Source organism: Poeciliopsis prolifica, unplaced genomic scaffold, assembly GCF_027474105.1.
Source record: "Poeciliopsis prolifica strain line A6 unplaced genomic scaffold, Auburn_PproV2 SCAFFOLD007, whole genome shotgun sequence".
NCBI lineage: Eukaryota > Metazoa > Chordata > Actinopteri > Cyprinodontiformes > Poeciliidae > Poeciliopsis > Poeciliopsis prolifica.
The window spans coordinates 5,543,574-5,567,812 of NW_026562382.1; the positions used below are offsets into that span (position 1 = coordinate 5,543,574).

Genomic DNA, 24,239 nt, shown 5'->3' on the forward strand with positions numbered 1-24,239 from the left:
CTACCAATTCCTTGCCTGAGATTCTGCTCAAAATTATGACTGTGAGGCTAAAGAGAGCACAAAAGAAAACACTTCTCCAGGAAGCGCTGCTCATGTTAAATCCGTGATTGGGTTTAAATCCGTGGACTCGGAAAGGGATCAAGAAGACATGTCTTTCCTCTCAAGTGACGACATAGCTGCGTAAGAGTTTGCATAGTTCAAAACTCTCCAAAGCTACAGGAAAACCAATAATGATGAGAAAGCATTTGACAGTAGAGCCTGTCCCTGGTTTGGTTCACTATGCGGCTGAAAGGTGTGCGTGTTTGTGTGTGTGTGTGCTGAGAGTCCAGCCCCTGGCTCAGGTGGACAGGCAGATGGCCTGTAGAGCGAAGGGGATTTTTTAATTCTCTCTAATCCTATTGTTTTTAAGCCTGTTAGAAAAACTCGTCAAGAAGTTACTGGAGCAAAGCTGTGAAGAGAGGACACACAGAAAGGGGGAAAGAGAGAATGAAACGGAAAGCTGCAGGAGGATCTTTGAGAATGAGGTTTGTGTGTGCGGTGCTGTTGTTTCAACAAAGGCTTTTGGAAAAACATCAAATACACTACATTTTAATCTAAATGCATCATAAAACAAATAACGCAAGAAAAATGTTCCTAAATGAAAATAACTAAAATCCCCTCACTTGGGCCCCAACACTTCCTGGAGATTTTATCCTGCTTTTGTAAAACAGGTCAGTCCCCTCTCCCTTTTTTTTTTTAAACCAAATTAGTGATTTAAAATTTTTTCTGGCTTTAGGTCAGTGTTAGTAAAAGTATTGATTATGGTGTCAGGTAAATCAACACTCTTTGCTGCAAGTGTGGCAGCTAAAGACTGACATTTACCCAATGTAGCAAATTATTCAAACTCCATCAGCTGCATTTGTGACGGTGAGCCGTTCACCAAACATGGTCTCTCAAAGTAGGGTGACAATTTTCAACTCAGTTTTGGTCCAACATAAGAGATGCGACATTACACATTCTTGCCGTTCTCCCACAACCGGATTGCTTTGAGCACACAAGTTACAAATCCCTTGAAATCAATGACAAGATTCTCCAGCTTCTCGAGGTAACACAGGTCGCTAGTTGTTCTTGTTCATGTCTACCAGTGACATGGCTTTCCAAGGCAACTGGTTGAGCCAGATTTTATTTAAAGGGTATTAAAAAAAAAAAGTTCAGATCTGAAAGAAAATTCCCCCTCTGCCCAATTTTATGTTAGGCAAAACAAATGTTTTAGTTAAATGGATGGCACAGTCCAGTAGGCGGATCTCCTAGTCAGACGGACTAAATATACCCGAGCATGTAACACTTGGCAGATTATTCCAGCAAGCACTACAACGTAAACACGTTTTGGCTGAAGGAAGTTAAAGAATTCAATTTGTCACAGTACAGTGCATGTAAAAAGAAAAGCTTTCAGAAACTATTGGGGGGTGGAGGGAAAGTTAGCAAAGCTTGGAAAAACTATTAAGCAAAAGAATACTCTTAAATCTGTGGATTCCTTTAAATCTCAGTTAGTTTTGCTCATTTCAAATTAAAAAAGGCCATACAGTCGGATTTAGTTTGTTGAAGAAGCTTTAATGCACAACAGAACTGCAATCAGGGGCTGAGCTAACTGATGTTCATCACACACATTCAACCTAAACAACTAATTCAATTACAGATGTCGAGTTAAAAATATAAATATAAAACAAGAAGCCAGAATGTGGAAAAATAAAAAAATAAAATTAGGAGTCATGCCCTATGACAAATTCAAACAGCAGTAAAGGCAGCAAACTGGGGCTGAAGTGATAAGTTTTAAACATCTAAAAAAAAATCAAACTGAACAAATCTCACTAGGTTGAGATTTTAATGCTTTTAACAATGTTTTACCGTAAGAGAACAAGTTCAACTTCACCAAGTCGTCAATTCTAAAATCTGTACCAAAATATAAATTTTTGACCCTACTGTACAGATAGTGAAGCCAAGCGGTAACTGGGTATAATTTATGTCGACGGCATCATTTCACGTGGGACCAGTCCTGGTTTTCCTGTAGACTTGTGCACAGAATAAATGTTTTGCTTCACAGCACAGACCTGATCGTTTCCTTCCTTGTTACGATCTAGAGGTTTAAATCTTGGTAAACGGATGGATAAACCATCACAATAATCAGATCATCTTTAACTCGACAAACCCACAACATGTAAGGTAACAATGGTCAACGAACCAGATGAACTAATTCCAACTGCTCAATTTAACATCACCCTGTTTAATTGAGCAGTTCAAAACCAAAATTTAAACGCAGCTTTTGTTTAATTCTTCGATACATTCGAAAAAAAAAAAAAGGAGTCAGCAACCTGTCAGGGTTGGCAAATCTTTAGGCCTTAATTGGTTGGATGAACACACATTTTTGATTTACTTACCAAATATTTGAGTTACAGTTATTGGTTTGGTTAAAGACATGGGCTGAAATAATCATGTTCAGAGGAACTTGTTCCAGTTTACACTGAAATAAAATGTCTTTTGCTCATTATGAGCAATACTCCATAATGGCTTCAGTCATTATAGAACAGCAGAAGTAGCAGTAGAGATACTTCATGTGTTTTTACTGTCCAGGCTTTGGTGCCGGTAAATGTTAAGGATCAGATTTCGGATTTCATCCCGTTTCTTCCGAACCACTTGGCGGGAGAACCATTTTTGCAGCTGTAGAGGTAAATCAAAATGCACCACAGGGTCCTGCAGAACAACAAATCATTTTATGAGCTCACCTTAACAAAGCAAAACAAAGAGCATGACATATACTCCTCAAAGCATATCAGATTATCCAATAAAATTAAGGGCCATAAACATAAGCTTTGTACCTTTAAAAAACACTCAACATATTGAAGGAGGTAAAGGCCACAGTCACTGCTGTTATCCTGAAGTGGAACTTGACAATGTGAGCTTTTCATCTGATCTAAACCAAACTCCCTTGATGATCCACGACGAACCTCCCATTCTGACTGCAAATACCTGGAGAGAGCACACACACAAATCAGCAACCAAACCTCCTGGCAAATAGACCTGATAATTGTTTATTGCAGCAATGTAAATCCACACAGGACTTTTTCCTAACCCTAAACTTTGATTTTAGAAGATTTACACAGTAGGACAGAAAAACATGCTCAGAAGTAGTTGCAGCGAAATCTACTGGGGAGAAAGAACATCTTTAGTTTCAATTTCTCTAGATCAGAGACTCCCCACACATCCCTGAGACAAATGAATGAATGGCTCATTCAGATCTCTGCAGAGCTGGATCACATGCTGATGAAGAAGTTCAGCCATTTTATTCAGACTTGTGCCCAGATGGTTACAAACAAAAGTAAGTTTCATGCCAGGTGAAGCACTTCTGTGCCGATCTGATAAAAGACCCTGTCAAGGACCCGTTATTTAGCATTTTAACAAACTTGACCAGATTTGTTTAAACTGCCTGAGGGTTTAAAACAGTTGCCCAAAGATTTGCTGGTGCCCGGCAGTGAAGAGGAACAAGTCCACACATCACAGAACCTACACCATAGTGACAGAAATTTTTTTGACTTGCATTGGGTGCCTTTGGTGTTTTTAATCAAAAACTTTGATTTTAGTCTTATTAAAGTGTCAGTGTTTGGCCAAGTTCACCTCTTCATGTCGAATTGTAGAACAGAAAAGCTTCCCCTCCCTCACCCATCTACTCACAAAAACCTTCACTGTAGGTTTAAAGTGTCGAACTTACTCCCGTAAGAGCTTGCAGATCCGCTCATGGGAAGAAAGCTTGAGAGAATCCATGATAAGAATGCAAGGCCTGCAGGAGAAAGACGTACAAATCTCTGATCACAGTTCTCAGCTTTTTACTGTGCTTCTTCTTATATATAGCAATATACCAAAGAACTAAATCAAAGTCAACCTGTTCAATAAATCCAAAACAAGCTACTTTTTTTTAGACCTTTTCTTTATGAAAAATGCTTCCATTGTCCTAATCAGTAGCTAATGCTAACATAGCTACAAAAGTGTTTAGTACAATATGACATCGGTAACAAAATGCTAAATATTTAATGCAAACAAAACGAGGTTGACATTTATATGAAAAGTGAAAGACACAAAAGGCCTTCACAGAAAGACCACACTTTCACATTATAAGAGTAACGTGTTTACATTTATAAACGCATTATAGTTTATAAGTGTATGATAAATTGCTCTGAGGTTTGCATATCAAGGTATTGCTGAGGTAGCTGATAAACTCACCTTCTGCAAACGGTCCGTCTCAGACATGTATGTTCTGTGCAACTCTACACAGGAAAAAAATAAATAGAGAATATTGGGTAAATTGTGAAAAATATATATATTTTTTTAGAAATTAGAAAACATTTCTGTTGAGCACAATAAAATTAGTTCTTACAACTGGACAAGGAGATGGTGGGTCTTTGGTTACTTCATCCTGACTGTTTTCTAAAAACAAAACAAAAACAAACAAAAAAAAATCAATCTGGCTTCAGAAGGTGATCACTGCCTCATTATTATACTGATCCAATTACAGGTATGCCTGCCTACCTGTCTCTGTTTCCATGTCACTGGGGTCCAATCTCACCAGGATTTCTGAATGATCATTTGAGCTTTTACATTGTTGGGCCTCATCTTGACCCTCCGTCTCGCCCACCCAGTCCACCAGCAGAGGCTCTTCCAGCCCAGGAAAGCAAACAACAACTAAATACCAGTGAGCTCTGGACAGAGAAAAAAGTAAAGCTGCTTTACACAAATGGATGTAAAACACATGTCTTCATGAGTTATGTGCTTACTCTTGATTAACAGGAACAAACAGGAAGTCCTTGTCAAAGATGTCCACATGTCGGGTCCACGTTTTCACTCGCTGGTGCCGCCTCTGCCTCTGACAACTGAGTCTATATTAAACAAAAGTAATAAAACAGTTCTTATTTATAACAGCTTTATAAAACAAAAAGTTTATACAGCAAAACCATGCCATATTAAAGCAGGCGTTTGTTTCAACGCCTGCTTTAAAGCTATAGCAGGGGTTGAAACAAAGACATCTGTTATTGCAGCAGCATAATCTTAAATTCAATTATGTATAGAAAACACCAACCTCTCTTGAATAAATGTACTTCGTAGTGAATATTAATTACTTACTGGTAAAGGTTTGAACATCTTTGTGTCCATCACTTGGTTTTTTCATACAGTTGGAGACTACAGAGTGCCATTCCTCTAGACAATCTCTGCAGATCATCCAGAAGCAACTCTTACATCCATCAGATAACCTCAAAGACTTTCTATTGCGTTTAGGTCTGAGGACTGAGATGGCCATGAAAGATGTTCAATTTTATGTCTGGTGAAATATTTCTTTGCTGATTTTGTAGAACATCTGCCTCGTTCTCTTAAATTACCTAAATGTAAGAGTTTTGGTTTTCTAGCAGAGACCACCAGATTCTTATTTGTAGCATGGATGAGGTTTGCCACAAATGTCAAACTTTCTTCATTTAATAATAGACCTCATTCCAAACAATGAGGTATATTACCCATTTATAGCTGCTAGATAATCTAAACAATTTGAAAAAATAATTGCAAAAAAAAAAAAAAACTTCAGTTGCATTCAGTTTACAGAAATTGTTGTCCACGCAAAGAATGGGCAACTTCTCTCCTTCTTAAAAACATATACTTTTAAAAGGAGTTCTTGAAATCTTTCAGAGAATTATAACACCCTATGTTTAAAATTTCCAGACAAGAAATCTTTTAGTCTAAAAATGCAACACTGGTTCCCTTACGAGTCGTTGTTGCCTCCTTCGCTGGCGTTGTCCCGGCGCGTCAGCTGCTTGTAGAAAAAGCTGCTGAAGATGTGGGATCGCTTAGAAATAGCAGCAGATGCATTCTGGATAAGGTATCTGTTTTAAAAAATATATAAATATACTTTGAATTTTTTTCTCCACAAAAAAAATGAAGAAAAACAAAAAAGACAAAAAAAAAAAAAAGAATCACCTGACAGGCCAAACTTTCACTTACTTCAGGTAAAAATCAATGATGACATCATTGAGGTACTGCCCACTATCAAGGCACTGCAGATCTTCCAATGTCACAGTTATTCCCCCTTTCAATGGCGGTGGGGGAAACTGTATTAACCTATGAATAAAAACAAAGCTCAGTAGTTTCCTTTTACAACGTTAGACTACAGAACTGCAGCATCAACATTCATAATCAAATTAACACACATTCCAATTAGAAAGCAGCAGACGACATACTTGTTTTAACCAGACAATATAAGGATGCAAAGGGAGTGATGTCACTTACCTTTGAGTCAGTCCCCGATGCTTATATTTACTCCATTTGGAGTCAGGTTTACAAAGAGATACAGAGTAGGATCCATTTTTTCTATGATGGCAAACTGTGTAGACAGGTCTGGCTTCTTCCTTTTTGCTCTGTGGGAGCAAATGTATCAAATTAGAGGTTTTCAAACTTGTGTTTGTAACCTTATAATCATCTTAGGCTTGTTACCTGTTATTTGTTTCAAAATAACAGGTAAAAAAACCTCAGAGTATTATGGAAACATATGTCTGTAAAACATCCAAATTTTCTTTAAAATTTTCTGTACATTTTTGGCATCTAATACAGTAATTTTTGTGTCATTTCAGCCATTCAAATACCAAATATTTTAGCTTGATTAGGACATGATGGTTACAATTTCTTTTTATGCTTCTAATATTGAGCTTTTTAAGCAATGCCATAAGTGATAACAGAAGAAATCCTCAAATTTATTCAACAGTCGCAAAAGAAATTGCAGTAGGCCTCTTCTGTAGAACCAGATACGCCATCAGGACACCCTGGTGGTGATGAGACGCGTTACAAGAATTTTATTAATCTAGTTGAATCTGGTGGACTGCAATGAATTTTCCCAGTTTTTACTACTTCTCTTCAAAATGCATTACTAACATTTTAGTTTGATAATACAATTATAAGAGGTGTATTTTACCATAAAGTGTTACAAGTATTTGACACTACAAAGGTACATTCAAGCCAATTTTGTTGACAATTTTTGACAAATCCATATACAATAACCATTAAAGTCTCACCTGCTTTTTTGTAATTAAATGAAACTTAACGGCTTGAAATCTTTGAATGTGTCCAAGTTCTGAGCAGATTTGAAGTTTTCAAGCAAATCTAAAAATGGTACATCACCTAAACATTTAAAAAAGAAAAAAAAAAGCCAAAAACCAAAAAAGTTAAAAGGATTAAATTTAAGTTGAAATATTTTAAAAGGTTAAAATGTGTAAAGAAACAGAGCTAGAAAAAAATAACCTGCAAGCATCTCATATTTCTTCTCAGAAATCATACCATGACAGCTTCCACCTGACCCATACCTAACGATGCAATAATCTTCTAAAATTCAGACCATTTCAAAAAGAAGTAAAAAAAATAAAAAATAAAAAGTTAGAAACGACTTGCATCAGAGGGAGTTTTTGGGTCTTCATCCTCCTGGTCCTCCTTTGGTTCAGCCTCCGTCTCTCCATCTTCTGCCGCCATCTCGAGATCCTGCTCCACATCTTTCTCACAGTTAGTATCCACCCAGATGTGGGCAGTGGGGAGTTCGTCCTCATAATGAGAATTGTCCAGGTCTACACTCGCATCAGAATCTGAGCTCTTAATTCCAAGTATGGAGAGCAGATGCGAGTTCACTCCAGTTCTTATAATTAGCTTAATACTTTCATCCATAGAAATCACTGGAGTATCTATGTCCAATAAACTGCTCAGTCCAACTCCATTGTTTGCGATGCTGTTTTCGTGCGTCATTCTGTTGATGCAGTCGATGTCCAGCACGGAGCGAAGTAAAGCTCCTTCCATTCCCTCCAAAGGTTCTTTGAGAGTCAGTAGTATGAAGGGGCTGGCTTTTCCTGGTAAAATGAAGCATTCGTTTATCAAATAAATAAATTAAAAAAAAGAAATATTAGCCAATAAATTGCATATTCATAAACTACATTTTTTAACGTATTCCTCCCTTCTCACCGGTATCAATGGGTCTATCTTCACTATCACACAGCTGATAAAGTTCCTGGTGTATAGCAGCAGCAGCAGCTTCTGACACAAAGAACATCATGACGCCAGGCGGCGAAGGATCCTCGTCTCCAAAGTGGATCTCTCGACCTTCCAGCTCCTGTTGATCCCAAACGCTGTATCTCCTCAGCTCTTTGCGCTCAAAAGTCAGCTGCTCACCTGTACCTGAGGACAGGAAAGCATCAGGTCACCATAATCAATTTTAAATGCAGCTTAAATTTTGAATCGCACACAAATACAGTGTTTAGGTTAAACTGAAGAAAATATATTTTAAAAAAAAGTTTAATTCTCATCTTTTGGATATGTCCCAACCTGATCCACGTATTAATTTTAAACAATCCCTGACCTAACCAACACCTTTTGATTTGTTGGCCAGTGACTCAGCATCATGTGACCTGTTTAGGATGATGTGCTCTGTCACGGTTCTCAAGGTAGGAAACAGAGCCGTGGCGAGAGCAGATGAAACACTGCTCATAAAATTTTATGACGTTCAAAGCAAAACATTAAGTTTAAAAGTGGTAAAACATTGTATTCAGTAAGTGTTCCCCAAACTATTTCTATTTGTAGAACTACAACAAAATGTCAAGATAATCAATGAGTTATCAAAAAGAAAGAAAAGGAAAAAAAAGGACCGACTTCAGCCAAGAACTTCACACAGCCAACTCAGAGGAGTGGTGTCAGCAGAAGCAAGAGATGGTGTAGTGATGCAGACTACGGCTCTATGTGTCAAGTAAGACAAGATTAAAAATAAATACGCTTTTTGTGTTTTAGGTGACATGATTTCAGGAGGTCATTTTAGCATTTCAACTATGCTGACCATGTGTTGGAGATACATTTTAAGGCAGCAACTAAAAGAAAACAAACGAGACAAACTGCAGAGTTCTGAGTAACTAGTAAGTTAGTTAATTCTATTATAGATAAAACTTTAAAGCTGCCGAGTTTTCAGACATAAAAATGCCATTTGATTTATCCCCTTTAATAAGATCTTGATGTCAAACATCAATGTCTGGGACATGACATCCTGATAGGATTGTTCCTTCTCAGTACACAATGCAGTTCATTGTTGGAGTCAGCTTCCGAGAACTGGCAAAGACAAACTATTTTTAAAATATTAAGTTGCCATTTTTACTGTTGTAACCTCATTGTATTGCATTTACAAACACACAAGTCAAAAATGTGCATCTTCACCTTAATATAACCAACACTGAACCGCTACTTATGTGTAGATAACATTTAAATTACCCAGCCCTGCAATCTGACATTGGTTTATAGTTCTTAATTACGAGTGTATAGCCATGCAAAATAAGTGTAATAAGTATTTGGTAAAGTAAAACAAAACAAGTTGTTTTACTCCTTTTTTTCCTAATCCGAGACACCAAGCAACCTGTGATTCTACATAGAGATGGTAAAACCTCCAGATGTTCAAAAATTAAATAAACATTAAAATTATTGCTTTTAAATGCCAATTCAAGCAGTAACATTGTTGCTTAATTTTACTTATTGGGGGATTTCTGATTGATCCCCCCCCCAAAATAAATGCCTTAAATAGTTAATCATATCAATGCAATGTCCCTAGACGCATTAACCAATACACTTAAAAAAAATTGAATAAATTTCATATTCAGCTGAAAGTGATGGTGGGGTCTTAAAAGTTCTAATCCACAAGAACAAATACAATTAACTAAAATAGACCACTAAGATGAGACACAAACAGATTGACCAGAAGGAAATAAAACAGGTTCCTTTACTGGCAAGGTTGAAACAATTTAGAGCAAAGGTCACAGGTAAGCCTGATGAACGAAGGCCAATAAAACCAGTTTAAAGGGACACGAACAAAGGAGTCATGGCACAAGTCATGAATTAAGAAAAGAAGTTTGAATGACGAGTCGCAAAAATACACTTACCTTTAAGTGGGATGATAATTTTATGTTTTGACATCTGTGAAGGGAAAGAAAGAAACCATTAATTAATTAAACAGAAGCTGAACGTAAAAATCCCTCAAGATTATTCCATTGGATTTACCTTGAGGCCTCCAGCAGATTTGACTTTGTAACAGCCGCAGTACATGGACAAAAAAGGCACACTCAAAGAGGAGTAGTCCACCTCACAGGCAGGAGAACCTGGTGTTGAAGGTGGATTCTCTTCAATCAGTAGCTGCAAAACCTGAACAACAACAAAAAAACAAAGTTATGATCAAATAATTATCACATTCTGATTCACCAGAGGCACGAAGACCTGACTTAGGTTTGCATTTTGACGTTGCAGTTTTACAATGGCGCCATCGAGTGGTAAAAACACAAATGACAGAAGATCATACTGTGAAGTCAATATCGTTTAAAACCATATGGTGTTGACGTTACAAAGATTATGGACGAAAATTAAATGTAAAATTTTGAGTAAAACACTGATGTCTAATCCATCATCTCAGCTCTTGAGAGAGACATTTTTTATGACGTGAATACACAGCTATGTTTTTAAAGGAGCTGGGACTTTAATATTTCAGACAGTATTGTGCAAACATGTTAAAAGATTGAAGATGCAATCAGTCCAAATTCTTTATGCACCAAAATATCTTGATTGACAATCAGTGTCTAGCAGGTCACTTCTCAGTCCAATTTCTCATATTTAATCTTCCCTAATAATTATTTTTCTGTAATTCTGTAGTTCGGAAGATTAACCTGTAACAATAATAGCTCACTTTATAAGTTAACCTGAAGAGAAATTATACAAAAATCTGAAATTAGATACAATTTTGTAGTAAAGAGGCAAGCTCACAGATGCGCTTATAAAAATGTTTATACTCCAGTTCCCATGTTAGCGTTGGGATTTGACACCTTCATTCGTCACACACAGAGAAACACATCCATCCATGTACCTCCACAATGCGCTCTGCCGCTCGTTTGTTAAGAGCGGGATGATATGAAATTTATTTACCGGTTTTTCCGTAAAGCTACACTTGAGTTAAGCATCAACTACAGAACATCAGTGTTCAGTGTATCGGCTCACCTGCGCTTGTCTTTGCCATTTGCTCTGAACCAGCAGCTCCAGGTGAATAAAGGCTGCCGTATTCCAGACATTGCGCCAGTCAATTTAAGGAGGCTTTTTGCTGCCTCGAAAACGATAAAAACCTGGCCATGATAATGACCCGGGCGGAAAACCGTACACTAAATCAGTTTGATGAAGCTTCGAGACAGATTATTTTTCCTCGAGGAATTTTAGTAATCGAGGTACTCGAGTCATTCATGGAATTGGGACAACCTTAATTCAGTCCATTGGAGAAGGGGAATTTTGCAATGCAATCAAGCCCCCCTGGCACTTGTGAGGGTTTTACACAGACCAGACAGACAATCCAGATCAACCATAAAATAACTTTAAAATATGCTATGGACAGATAAGTCCTCATTTCTTCAGATGTTAAGAGATGGAAAACTTCAGTGGGACAATCGGAAAAGTTGCTGCTTACTTTCTAGCTAAAGACAATTGTCTTATGACACAATAACATCTTCAAAATATCAAGATTGTGTAAAAAAAAAAAAGAAGATCTAATATCCATAGAAATATCTCAACCATCCTTCTTAGGTCAGACAATTTTTTTTGAATCAAGTTGTGAAGTCTTTAAAAAAACATTGCAAAATTATCTTAAGCTGTACATCAACTTAGCTCAGTTAAGAAACCTCCCTGGTGTCAACAACATGAAGTGTCCTTCATGTACAGAGGAAGCATGGACTGAATGAAAACTGCAGCACCAACCTGCATGTCCTCTGTGTCCATCGCTTTCGCCTGCTGGGCTGCAGCGTCCTTTGAGGAGTTTCTATATATGACTGTGTCGATTTCAGAGGCCATTTCTCCGACCAATTTGCTGCGACATTTAGAATCGTCGTCATTCTCTTCGTCATCGCTGGACAACACAACTGAAATGCGGGGGGGGGAATTTTCTTTAATTTTCTTAGGGTTTTTACTACTTTACTCAAACACATAAAAGCCCTTATTTGGAATGGCATCTTGGAAAAATAATCGCTAATGCAGTCAGAAGCTTGTAATCAGAGGCTGGATGCAGAAATAAAACAGCAGATCGAAGTAAACAGAAGAGGAGACAAAAAATGTTAACAGAAGGAAACATTTAAGGTGACTGCCTTTAGAAAGCTTACATAGATTTAACCTTTGATTCAAAACTAATACTTTTGTCCAGGTTACTTTAAAAAGTCAGCTGATAATCGGTATCTATGGTAATCTGACTTCTCATGTATCTTGTGCATCCTTAAGTCTTACAAATATAAGCTGCTTATGCTTAGAAAGTTTGGTCCAAAGGCCACTCAATACATGCTGTAATGACTAAAATAATTATCCTCAGCACATTTTATCCACCATATTACAAGTGCAGGAAAAAAAACAAAAACTAACAAGTTCTGAGAATCATCTATAACGTATTTGCTCACTCACTGGGATCAGAAGTGCTGGTCTCAGTTGCAGCCAATAAGCTTAGCTTGTTGCTGAAAATGATGCCTTCGGGGATGACAGGTCCCAGGGGTTCCAACACATCTTCTCCCCCAACAGTGAACTGTACAATACAACGATCTATATTCTCTAGATCTACGTCATCTTCGCTGTCTTCCCAATGACCAGACATTGGGATCTGTTCTCCATCTTTTCCTTCTTCATCGGTTTGAAAAAGCACGATGTCACATTGACGTTTAGGGCTGCTCATTCCATTACACTGCGGGTCAGGATCCTTCCTTTTACGCTTCTGTAAGAGATTAAGGACTTATTCAATTTTAACAATGAGGTCAATTTAAAAAAGAAGAAAAGAAACCCTTTTAAAAAAACGTTTCACCTATAAAATAATAGGGACATTATATAAAATGGCACACTCAACGTTTTCTGGCACGTACAGCAAATGACGCAGAGAAGAATTGGTCTAAGAAAAATAAAAATCTAAAACTTGTTTACATTTTAGAACAGAGGTCAACCAATCCCTCACACTAAATAAATATTGTTAAATATTAACTTGAAGAAAGCTCACAAAAAATACTAAAAGAGCATCAAAAAATTAAGAGGAATTAATGATTAATATGCAGGAGCTAAAAAATAACTAAAAGGTCTCATCACCCAAGCTTCAATGTTTGCATTAAGTGTAAGCTGTAGGATGTAGAACCTGCAAAGCAAACCTGAATTCTGTGATGCAATATGGTGACGCAAAATATTTACAAAAATAAATTTATAATAAATGTGAATTAACTGCATAAAAAAAAGGTATGCATTGCCATGTTTTCTCTCAAAATATACCACAGAAAGAACACACGAGGTACAAATAAGCCATAGATCCAATTCCTGCGAAACACCATGGCGGGAGAAAGTGTTGGAGGATAATGCAGTCCTGATGCAGTCAGGAGAAAAACGCAAATATGTAAGAAAATCATATTATTCTGAATCACTTGAATGAAGTCTTTAGTACCCTTTACAAACTATCAATTGTTCAGATTCAGTGCCATGAAAGAGCTTAAAGATCAGTCTGGAAAATCTTGATGTCATAGGTTAGAGTAAGAAAATTATTTCCATAATGAAAAGAACTGGAATTGAGATCTGAATGGAAGGTCTGAAGCTTCCACATTAGCTGTATTGCAATGGTTGCTCAACTCCAAGTTTAGAAGTAGCTCACAACACCAGAGTCTAAAATGGTGTTAACATTTATTTGGACGGACAGTCCAGTCATCTCTATTTGGCAAGGTGATGGGGGAATATCAATTAAGAGCCAAGTAGAAGAGTTTATATGACCAGCAACTAATTTAGCTGAAACTGCTTGAAAACAGCGGAAAATATGACAACAATATGTGGGAGGTCTGTAGCTGTTTTGAGAAAATAAATTAATTAAAAATATTTTGATTTTCCCCATCAATAATTTCCTAATATGTATGCCCGTCTTGGATTAGCAGGACACTCTTTGCACTTGTTTTCCACTTGCCATCAGTCCTGCTGGCAGCACGAGACGTGTTAAAACACCACGGTTCAGGTGGTTTTAAGAGGTAACCCGTGTCCAGGATGCTTTTTCCAAGAGGCATAAAAGCAGTACATCACTTCCTCTGTATAGCAGCAGTGGAGTAAACAGCAGCTTTTATACTCTCACATGGTAGGGAGAGTTCAAACAGAACTGATCAGTATGACAAATGTTAGGCTGAGCACAGTGTCCATGGACTGGGGTGAGAGCTTTCAAATATTTATCATAAATAAAACATTGCACTGGAAAATTAATAAACAAAAAAAAAAAAAATGAAAAAAAAAAAAAGAAAGCACAAAAAAAAGAGGTTCAATACAGTTTCCACCAGAATAGAGGTTCCAATACATTTAGTTTCCACCAGAATAATACCACAGGCAGAGATCTCAGTAAGCACAGACTCATCCAAACAACCTAGTTTGTTGTAAGGAGCCGAAACGTTGGGAACAGCTAACTTAAACTGGATTGATTTGATGAGAGCCTTGTATAAGAGGTTATATTTTCAGTTTTAAAAACTTGTACATACCAAACTGTGCTGCATATCTTCTGATCCAGTCAAGTTATCTATTGTGAAATCTGTGGAAATCTCCTGGGAGGCTGATATATCCCCAGCTGGCTCCCAGCTCAGCGACATCCCACAGTCTGCATGAGACAGAAACACAATCATCTAAGGTGGAAAATAAAACTAACATTTCTGATCATTCAGTAAAATAAATAAATAAATAAAATATTTGGCTGAAGTCAAGTTGAACATACACATGGCTTTATGGCCCAATGTCGGTTGTTGTGTTTCACAGCTGCAGGTAATTGGTGCTGATTGGACCAGAAAAACACCTGGATCTCTTCTGACAGGATGATATACCCCAGCTCTTCCTGGGACTTGGCCCACCTCTTCCTCCTTGTCTGTTAGCATTTGTTTTTTTCTGATTTTATTTAAAATAGTTAGCTTTAAGTAGATCCAGTGTGCCTTTTCTCTCATTAGTTACAGTTTTTGAATCAAATCAAAACAAAAATGTTGATGTTTTGTTTCAAAGGTCTTTGAAGAGCAGCAGTTTTTCATTTTAACTGGATGACTAGATTTACTGTCCAGTTTATTAGGTACACCAGTTTAATTGATTTTTGTTTTATTTTTGTGTTTATCTTCTTTGAATTCAGCCTGTAGACCTGGCGACTTGCAGGAGTTTAACTTTGTGACTTTGGACACTCCTGATTCACACACACTCACAAAATTGCAATGATAAGAGTGGAAAACTGTTGCCTAGTGTTATGAGTCTTGAATTTTGGTCAAAGATTCAAATGATGGAGTCAGAATTTGGAATAAACAACAATTCAGATTGGTAGTGATGGTATAGTCGTGCAAGGGATAAATAATTGTCACGCATTGCTGAGCGCAGTACAAGAACTTGATACTGTGAACTATGTAACCCTTTGTGAGAGGTCAAAAAAATCCATGCGATTAATCTCCATTATATGATATTAGCATGTTAAACTTATCAGATTAATTGCATGCATTAACCCTGACAGTCCTAGTTTAAACCCAAACCAGGTCCAGATAATTGATGTTCTTGCACCTGGGTTTTTAAACGAGGTCTTCCCTTTCGCTTCCCTTTCAATAATTTTATCTGAAAACATGTTTTCATTGTGCTGCTCAGTGCCATTAAGGGAAAGCTGCACCAACAAACATGTAATATTTGCAAAAACATTTGCATCCTACCCACATGAAGCCAACTCAAACCACAACTTTGTATTTATTTATTTCAACAAGGAAGGGTTGGGACTTTTAAGGGCTGCACTTCATAATGGAAATTTTAAATCTATACACTGTTAACATAACACAGATAATGTAGACCCACCTACAACCTCCGCAAACGTCTCGTCTTTCTCTTCATTGACTTTGCCGATTATCACTTCTTTGATATCTTGGCTTTCTTCATTGGTTTCTTCTTCAGTGTTCTGTGGTTTTCTGTTTCTAGTTGTTGGTCTATAAAGATAAAACACCCAAAATTATCCTCAGCACATTTTGTCCACCATATTACAACCAAACTCAATTTAAAAGTTACCACAAACTTTCCAATCACAACTTTCCGGACGATAAGTTGCAGTTTTTTTCATAGTTTGGCCACGGGTGCGAATTATACTCAGGAACAACTTGTGTGTGAAATTATTAACACATTATTATAGCATATCACATGTTATTTTCACACTGAACTGCAAAAGGGCGCTATGAGCCAGTGTTGATAATGTGTGTGGTCAAAGCTACCTCTGGAGTTAGCGGAGTTGTTTACAAGCGACACAGAAGATGAAGATTTAGTGATTTGGAGTGACAATGATGGTTTGGTAAACTTGTTAGCATGTTATTTATGCTATAGTTATCTGAATAACTCTCAATATGTTAACATACCAGGCATGTTCTCAGTTTGTTGTTATTCAGCCTCTATTCTATTTTTATTGCATTTCAAGATGACACGTCTGTTCTTGGTGTTGGACTTTATCAAATAAATTTCCCCCAAAAATGTGACTTATACTCCGGTGTGACTAATATGTGTCTTTTCTTGCTTTATTATGCATTTTATGGCTGGTGCGACTTGTACTCCGGAGCGAATTATAGTCCGAAAAATACGGTAAATAAAAAAAAAAAAAAAACAGTTTAGGGAATAATGATTAATTCCCACTGTTTTTGTCCATTTTGTGCAGCAAAAAATGACATTTTTTTAGAATCTCAAAACTCCAATCCTTATTATTTTATTTTTTGTTGTTGTTTCCATACATTTTGTACCAAATGGTGAAATAAACTCCACTGAAACAAGTGTGTTGTGGAAAACTCCATTCTACTCATGCTTAGTGTAGAGAAAGCGCTCTGCAGTAATAACGGAAATGTTTTTATCAAACATGTCTAAAAAACTGTGCAATAACTGCATGTAAATGTCAGTAGGGAAGTAAACATTTCTTGATTTTGTTTAGAACAGAGATTTGATTGACTAATTTAACAGCAGAATTTTTTTTTTCGTACCTTAATTTTTTAAATGCTTTAAATGAATTTAAAAGAGGCAGAAATGAATTGTGGGCAGGTTCTGTGGAGCATTCTGATGTCACATAAGCTGACTTGTCATCAGGCGCTTTTGGAACTTTTGTCAATAAGAGCCGAGTTCCTACAGGAATTCATCCATTTGAAGAGTTAGACGTCGGATAGATTACTTCAAAAAATTCAAGAAATTGAACTGAGCTTCAGTTTTTCGAGTAAGTATTTATTTAGAAATTAGTGAAGCACAGAAAAAAATGACATTTTGTGCTAGTATTTTGAAGGAAGTGTGCAGAGTTGTGTTGGTACATTTTGGACATGCTTTGTGCCAAAATGTACCACTTTTGCATGTCTTTGGTTTTTTACAGTCATGCTAAGAAGAAGTGAACGTTTGAGAAACAGCGGATACTATGATATGGATGGACAACCTGTTATTTCATACAGGGAGACGCCAATCAGGTAGATTAAATCAGCAATTTTCATTAAGTCATATGTTTTATGCAGTCATCTGCTGATCAGTGTACATTTTAACTCGCTTGTATATTTTTCATCTAGGGCCATAAGGAGGCGCATAACAGGTCGTCCTGCAAACCACCCTGCAGTCACATTTAGAGAGAGGTCACATTATTCTGGTGACAATGTGATTGACAGAGAAAGACATATGATGATGACTCTGTTGCAGAGTGGTTTTGATATATCAGTCTTTGTCTTTCTCATCTTCGTCACTTTTGGTGAATACTCTCCTACAAATAGTCAATTTGGAAGTGTTACAGAAAGTCTGTATTTTTAAATTTTTTCTCACTGTTGTCTTCTGCTCATGTTCATCAGGATGTATTTGCTGTATTATTTCATTCCACTCACGATCTTCAGAGTTGTCTCTCACAACTCTAACAGACATGGTAGGCTTTCTCTTCCTAATCTTAACACCGATTTAATTATCATGATCAAACATGAGAACAAGCTGTTAATTTTTATGTTGTGCACAGGTTACGATCTTTGGACGCAAGGATCAAAGACATCTCTCCAACCTGGAGTTGTTGGAGCAGAAGGTTGACTACCTTCTGCCACAAGCAGACCTATGGCCCAACTTTGCTCTGGAGTCTCAAGGCGAGCCATTACAAATAAGATCATCAACTAGATTTCAAATTTTCAGTATTAAAATTTTCTAACTCACATTATTTCTGTTTTTGTGTTTTGTGTACAGGAGCAAATATTTTACACAAGATGACCTCAGAGGCTTATGACATCAATAAAGAAGTTGGAACGTTTGGGAAATTTTTCAAGAGACCTCCTATTGGCCCAGTCATTGTTATTAAGGTTTGAATGATGATCAGATCATTAAAAAAATAAAAGTGGTGTTTCTTATTGATATATTATTAGGCTTTATGATTTATTTTTCTCTTAGTCTTGGTACCCCACTTAAATTTTGTTCTCTGTTTTCAGGGAAAAAATCGTCTGGAACCTGGAAAATGCTGGGCCTTTCCAGGTTTCCAGGGACGTTTGGGCGTCTCACTTTCACACCCAGCCACCATCAGACATGTGTCCCTGGGTCACATTGCTAAAGTTGTGTCCCCAACGTCCTCTGTCTCTAGTGCTCCCAAAGAATTTTCTGTATATGTAAGTCAAATAAAATGAGTGTCAAAAGTGTAATATAGATATAGCCATGTATAGTATATATTAAGTATACATTCAAAATGTGATAGCATTGATTCCATATGACATTGCTTGATCTCATTCTAAACCATGCAAACTTTCTGTCTGCACTAATGAATTTTCTGTTTATCTCAGGATGTGATATGTTTTCTGATACACCAACTAACTTTCACATATCTTGAAAGAACAAGATAATGAACTGGATTTTTATCTAATTTTGTCTCAGGGAGCAAAGAATTTAGAAGATGAGGAAACTCATTTGGGAACTTTCCAATACGATGAAGATGGAGACCAAATACAGACCTTCAAACTTCCTGTAAATATATCAAATTAATGTTTTATTAACCAAATACAGTTCTCTCAGAAGACCAGACTGACCTACCCTGTTATAAATATTGATATATTGAAATGATGATCATATATTCTAACATACAATCATAAGGTTCTTCACTGGGTATTACTAGCATTCAATTTAAAAACATACTTTGAATAAAGTACCGTATTATTGTTTCATTCAAAAGGCTTCAATGAAAAACTCTACTTAAACCATAAAAATGTATGTTAATCTTGCACTTTCAGAGTAGTGGTAACTGATAAAAAGCATTGAAAAAATAATCAATTAGTTAAGTTGTCTATAAATAGTGCCTAAATGTAATGCAGCCACATTAAGCTTTGTTATTGAACCATAACTATTCCAAAACACAGAGATACAAAGTGTTTAACTTGAACAAATGGAAAAAACTGTAGATTTATTTGGCCATCTATTAAGAAGGAAAATATTGTTGTCTTGGCATAAATCTCGTTGAGACTTTTATTACATCACGGTAACAAAATACAAAAAGTCAACCTATTATTATTTAGATGTGGGAGATTCTTCAATCAACACGGAGACTCGGATTTCTTTTACTGAACATTTCTGTTCAGTTTTTATTGAGGAGAAAACAGTGACAGCTGATCACAGCTGTTTGTTACCTAGCAACCAAAATCAACAGAAGCAAGACAGTGACGAAATACAGAACCACATTCGGTTTAGCATTCTTCAAAATAAAAGACTTCCTCTATTCAAATAAATTATGCCTCGCACTTAAATATATTTCACTGTAGGTTTTGTAATTATTTACAGTCATGTTAATTTAAATTAATAATGATCATCACGTAAATTATGCTCAACATACAATTGTAAGGAAGTCACTTAAAATGCAAATTGTACTTAACAAATAAATAAAAGTGTAAAAAAGTCACAACACTTTTCACAAAACAATTTTTTGTCTCTGTATAACAAACAACAAAATCCCAGTGTTACTACAAAACATTTTGTTTTCTGGTTAGCAAGATATCAGTATAATTACCTTGATATCTTGAGATAAACTATGCAAAATGTATTTACAGCAAGGAAAGTTGAACTAGGCTTCCATCAGACAGACCTCCTTTGTTTCTATCATCTATTTGCAAGTATGGATTATCAATCTAACCTCCCTAATTTGTATCTCTCTTGCCTTACAGGCCGATAAAGTTGGTTCCTTCCGTCATGTGACTCTAAAGGTGAACAGCAACTGGGGTCATCCGGACTACACCTGCCTCTATAACTTTAGAGTGCATGGAGAAATTGCAAAATGACGAGGAGAACAAAGAGAGATGGATGAGATATGGAGAAAACTATTTTTTTACCCTTTGATATATCTCTTTTGTATATGTTTACACAATTAATTTTAATTCCTCACAAAAAGTCCTCACAGTCAACCATAAGTAGCACAATGGCACAGTTAGTAGCACTGTTACCTTTCAGAAAGAGGTTCAGACGTAATAAAAGTGGGATTTGTGGGTTCTCTCTGGGTGCTCCGGCTTCCTCCCTCAGAAATAATAAAAGTAGGATTTGTGGGTTCTCTCTGGGTGCTCCGGTTTCCTCCCACAGAAATAATAAAAGTGGGATTTGTGGGTTTTCTCCGGGTGCTCCGGCTTCCTCCCTCAGAAATAATAAAAGTAGGATTTGTGGGTTCTCTCTGGGTGCTCCGGCTTCCTCCCACAATAAAAACTTGACTGTTCGGTTAATTGGTCTGCCCAAAATCTCCTCAGCTGTGAATATGTGCTGCATGGTTGACAACATAACGACATAAACTTTCTGATAACATTAACATATTCAAACACAAACTTAAGCTCTTTATCAAAATGAAAGATTGTCTGTCCAGGATATGGGAATACAGCAACATGATTTTGTAGATAATGATGCACTAACACAATTCTTTAAGTTCTTTCACAGATATTGAAGTTTAACTTTTTGTTTCATGTTATTCTTTCGGGACTGATTCCAGTGAGAGGTAGTTTACTGCTACAGGTTCAGACTATTTTCTGTTAATATCTATTGTATAGACTTTCCCAGATCTCCCTTTTGTAACATATGTATTGTAAACTAATATTGTAATTGAATTTGTCTTTCTTTCAGAAGGTTTGTTGACAGTTTTGTGTTTGTGTGTTTTTTATTTTTGCCCTCTTGAAGCCAGCCAGCCTCGGCAGATGGCTGCTCATCCTGAGCCTGGTTCTGCTGGAGGTTTCTTCCTTTTAAAGGGAGTTTTCCTCTCCACTGTTGCCTTGTGCTTGCTCAGGATGGGGGATCCCTTGGATTAAACATCCATCGCGATCTGCTGGTGACCCCTCCGCAGAATCGCCACCTTAACGTGGTGGAGGGGTTTGAGTATCCCCATGACCCAGATGGAGATTTTGTCTTGGGGTTCAGCCAATAGTGAGGCTTCCCAGGGCAGGCTGCCATTGGGGAGGGATCAGACTAAGAGCGATTCAAGGTTTTCAATGAAGGGCTACCAAAGGAATCAGGTATTTCTAGGACACAGACAGTTATCCCAAGTACGGTTTTGACGGAAGTTTCTCCCTATAAAATGTCAGTAATCTTCTTCACTGATAAAAATGACAATGAATTCACTGTACTCCAATGCCCTCCTGTGACTGCTAACTGTGCTTCCATTAAGGTACCAGAATGTGAGGGTCCTAAAGTCACATGGGGACTTTGGTCTATTTGGCCCAAGGGCTTCTGTTCCACATGGCCAACAAGTGAGCAGTGTGAGACAAGTGGAGATTTGAGATAGACACACAGGCATGGAGAGGAGCTGCTCACCCACACTTGAAGGAGGTCCACACCTTGGAGCAGTTGCCTACACCTGAAGGGGCCAATGGATCCATGTTTGAAGGAGAACTGCACATGATAGAGGGCCAGAAGGAGGCGTGCACATGTCAGTTCAGTGGTTCCCAGGTATATGCCAACATGCCTGGGCTTCTGTCTACATGTCTGGGATGGTGCCCACATACTCTTGACTCGTGTTTTAAAAATAAAGGCCTCTAAAGTGCTTCAAATGGTTACTGGTGTTGTATCCACTCATTCTTCTTTGATGGCCTTTGTGCCCGTAACACTCCAAGTCAGTAAATCTCAATCCTTTAAAGAACATTTGGGATGTTGTGAGGTGGAATATTTGTATCATCAACACGGAGCCAACAAATATGCAGCAATTCATCATCTGCCAAAGATACGACTATACTATTTTACAGACCTTCCAACCTACACACAACAGAATGTGAGAAACTGCAACATTGCATGGCATGTGCAGGGTTTGTCTTCAGAAAACGTTCTTACCCCAGTTGTTGGGGCACTATAGCTGTTGACATGAAACATAATATATTACTGTGTAATTGAGTTACTTGAAGACAATACTTATTTATACCTATATATATAATATACCCTGGCCTCTGGTAGAGGACCCGAGCTCAGAGGATAAGAACCACCCGCGGTGGGTGAGAAGGGATTTTTTTTTTTTTTTAGTCTATACATTCATTTTCTTTTGAATAGGTCTTCAAGTTGGCAAAAAGTAATGTGGAATTAATCAGTTTTTATTTTCGCAATGTTTCAATAGTTCTAGGATGTTTTATTGGATACGTTTTATCATAAAGTGTCACATTACCAAGCAACTCCTTCTACGTCAAACGGCAGGAGCCGCGGCAGGACTGCTGCAGCGCACAGGAGGCGATACCGCGCACACGGCGTGTCCAGACCCACCGGAGCGGCGCCCACATTATTCAGCTTTTTAAAACAGATTCTGCTCCCTTCTATTAATAATAGAAATTCTTTGTTTCCTAAGATCTGCTGTGTTTGATTTCTGATTAGACTTAGAGTTGTTGCTGTACACTGTTAAAAGTTATTCTCTCGATTAGTTAATGTAACTTTTTTCTATAAGTAACTTCCAATTTACATAATGAGTTTTGTAATTTCAACTTAATTTCATGAGTTATTGGCATTTCAACTCGAGGATGTGAGTCAGTTCAGTAAAACATAAAATTCAAATGTGTGAACAAAACTTGACAATCAGTTTTAAAATGGTAACCGGATCTTAATATCGCAATATTAATGCGATATACAAATAGTGCCGGAAATTCTCTCTTTGTCTGATAAAGGACTAAATATGATGTAAGATTTAGTCAGACTTCGTAAAGTCCTCAATCCCAGTTAGAATTGCGTATTAAGTGAAGAAGAGGAGCGCCACATGACCAGATCAAGGACGTCGAAAGCAAAGTCGCGGATGAATACCATTTTTTCCAAGTCCTCCGTCCCAAAGGCGTTCAAGTTCGGCGGGACATTTTTTCGAAATGCGAAGCGAGCTGGAGTTATAGAAGTGAGATAAGCTGCGTTTTGTTTTTTGATAATGCCATCCATTTTTCAAATATGTTGAGATAAAAGTTTGTGTCTCTGTTACATGTTTAAACACAAGACATAAAACGTAATGTTATGCATATAACTACTGTTCCCTGAAGGAGAGGAACGAGGTACAACACATAGAGTATGGGATATCACGCTCCCACGTGACCCAACTGAAGACACCTTTAATCACGCCTTTAGGCAAATGACGTGTGATGCGGGGTGGCAGGCCCCGCCCGCATATAAATACACCACATCACCGTCATTATTCAGTTCGATGGCAGCTCTTCACCGAGCCAAGCTGAAATGCGGGGCAGAAAGGTGTTGTACCTCGTTCCTCTCCTTCAGGGAACAGTAGTTATATGCATAACATTACGTTCCCTTTCAGTCGATTCACTCGGTACAACACATAGAGTATGGGACATATATACACGCCCCGCAGAGCAGCCATCAAACCTAATATAAATGCACTGAGTTAGTTTGAAACCTCCAACCCAGCGGAAAGAACAGAATGAGCCACAGTAGGGGCTGTCACATCCAGACGATAAAACCGAACAAAAGTGTGCGGTGAAGACCAGCTGGCTGCCGCGCAGATGTCACTCACCGGGACCCCTCTGAAAAGGGCCCATGACGCCGCCACACCTCTGGTCGAGTGTGCCCTCACACCACGTGGTAAAGGGAGGCCCTTACTGTTGTAAGCCAGAGAAATAGCCTCCACGACCCAATGAGAAAGTCTCTGCCTGGAGAGAGCTTTGCCTCTGGCTGGATTTGCAAAACACACAAACAGCTGATCGCACAGTCGGATATCCTGAGTGCGATTGATGTAA

General features: G+C 37.6%; 2 protein-coding genes and 1 long non-coding RNA gene across 5 annotated transcripts in view; 1 reads left to right on the forward strand and 2 right to left on the reverse strand.

Annotated features, from left to right (window-relative positions):
- The window catches only part of impg2a (interphotoreceptor matrix proteoglycan 2a), a 42,763-nt gene extending 42,461 nt beyond the window's left edge, over window positions 1–302 (reverse strand). For both annotated transcript variants that reach the window (XM_055031378.1, XM_055031377.1), the window contains exon 1: window positions 16–302. In XM_055031378.1, coding sequence (XP_054887353.1) covers window positions 16–94 — 79 coding nt within the window. In that variant the 5' untranslated portion in view covers window positions 95–302. The remainder of the gene's footprint in view (window positions 1–15) is intronic.
- A 1,273-nt stretch (window positions 303–1,575) lies between these two features.
- The window catches only part of senp7 (SUMO specific peptidase 7), a 36,542-nt gene continuing 13,878 nt past the window's right edge, over window positions 1,576–24,239 (reverse strand). The window contains exons 6-23 of one of the 2 annotated variants that reach the window (XM_055032129.1): window positions 15,901–16,028; window positions 14,574–14,689; window positions 12,499–12,802; window positions 11,809–11,969; window positions 10,081–10,221; window positions 9,963–9,996; window positions 8,011–8,223; window positions 7,453–7,898; window positions 6,301–6,428; window positions 6,016–6,132; window positions 5,781–5,897; window positions 4,803–4,904; window positions 4,558–4,727; window positions 4,406–4,455; window positions 4,252–4,295; window positions 3,743–3,811; window positions 2,853–3,003; window positions 1,576–2,727 (exon numbers count right to left, since the gene is read on the reverse strand). In XM_055032129.1, coding sequence (XP_054888104.1) covers window positions 2,587–2,727; window positions 2,853–3,003; window positions 3,743–3,811; window positions 4,252–4,295; window positions 4,406–4,455; window positions 4,558–4,727; window positions 4,803–4,904; window positions 5,781–5,897; window positions 6,016–6,132; window positions 6,301–6,428; window positions 7,453–7,898; window positions 8,011–8,223; window positions 9,963–9,996; window positions 10,081–10,221; window positions 11,809–11,969; window positions 12,499–12,802; window positions 14,574–14,689; window positions 15,901–16,028 — 2,632 coding nt within the window. In that variant the 3' untranslated portion in view covers window positions 1,576–2,586. Of the gene's footprint in view, window positions 2,728–2,852; window positions 3,004–3,742; window positions 3,812–4,251; window positions 4,296–4,405; window positions 4,456–4,557; window positions 4,728–4,802; window positions 4,905–5,780; window positions 5,898–6,015; window positions 6,133–6,300; window positions 6,429–7,452; window positions 7,899–8,010; window positions 8,224–9,962; window positions 9,997–10,080; window positions 10,222–11,808; window positions 11,970–12,498; window positions 12,803–14,573; window positions 14,690–14,803; window positions 15,144–15,900; window positions 16,029–24,239 lie in introns of those variants that run through there. The other variant, XM_055032131.1, reaches the window with a different exon arrangement.
- Window positions 18,638–20,412, forward strand: LOC129361335 (uncharacterized). Its single transcript, XR_008606139.1, has 3 exons — window positions 18,638–18,683; window positions 18,946–19,035; window positions 20,223–20,412. It is a non-coding gene; the product is annotated as an uncharacterized LOC129361335 (long non-coding RNA).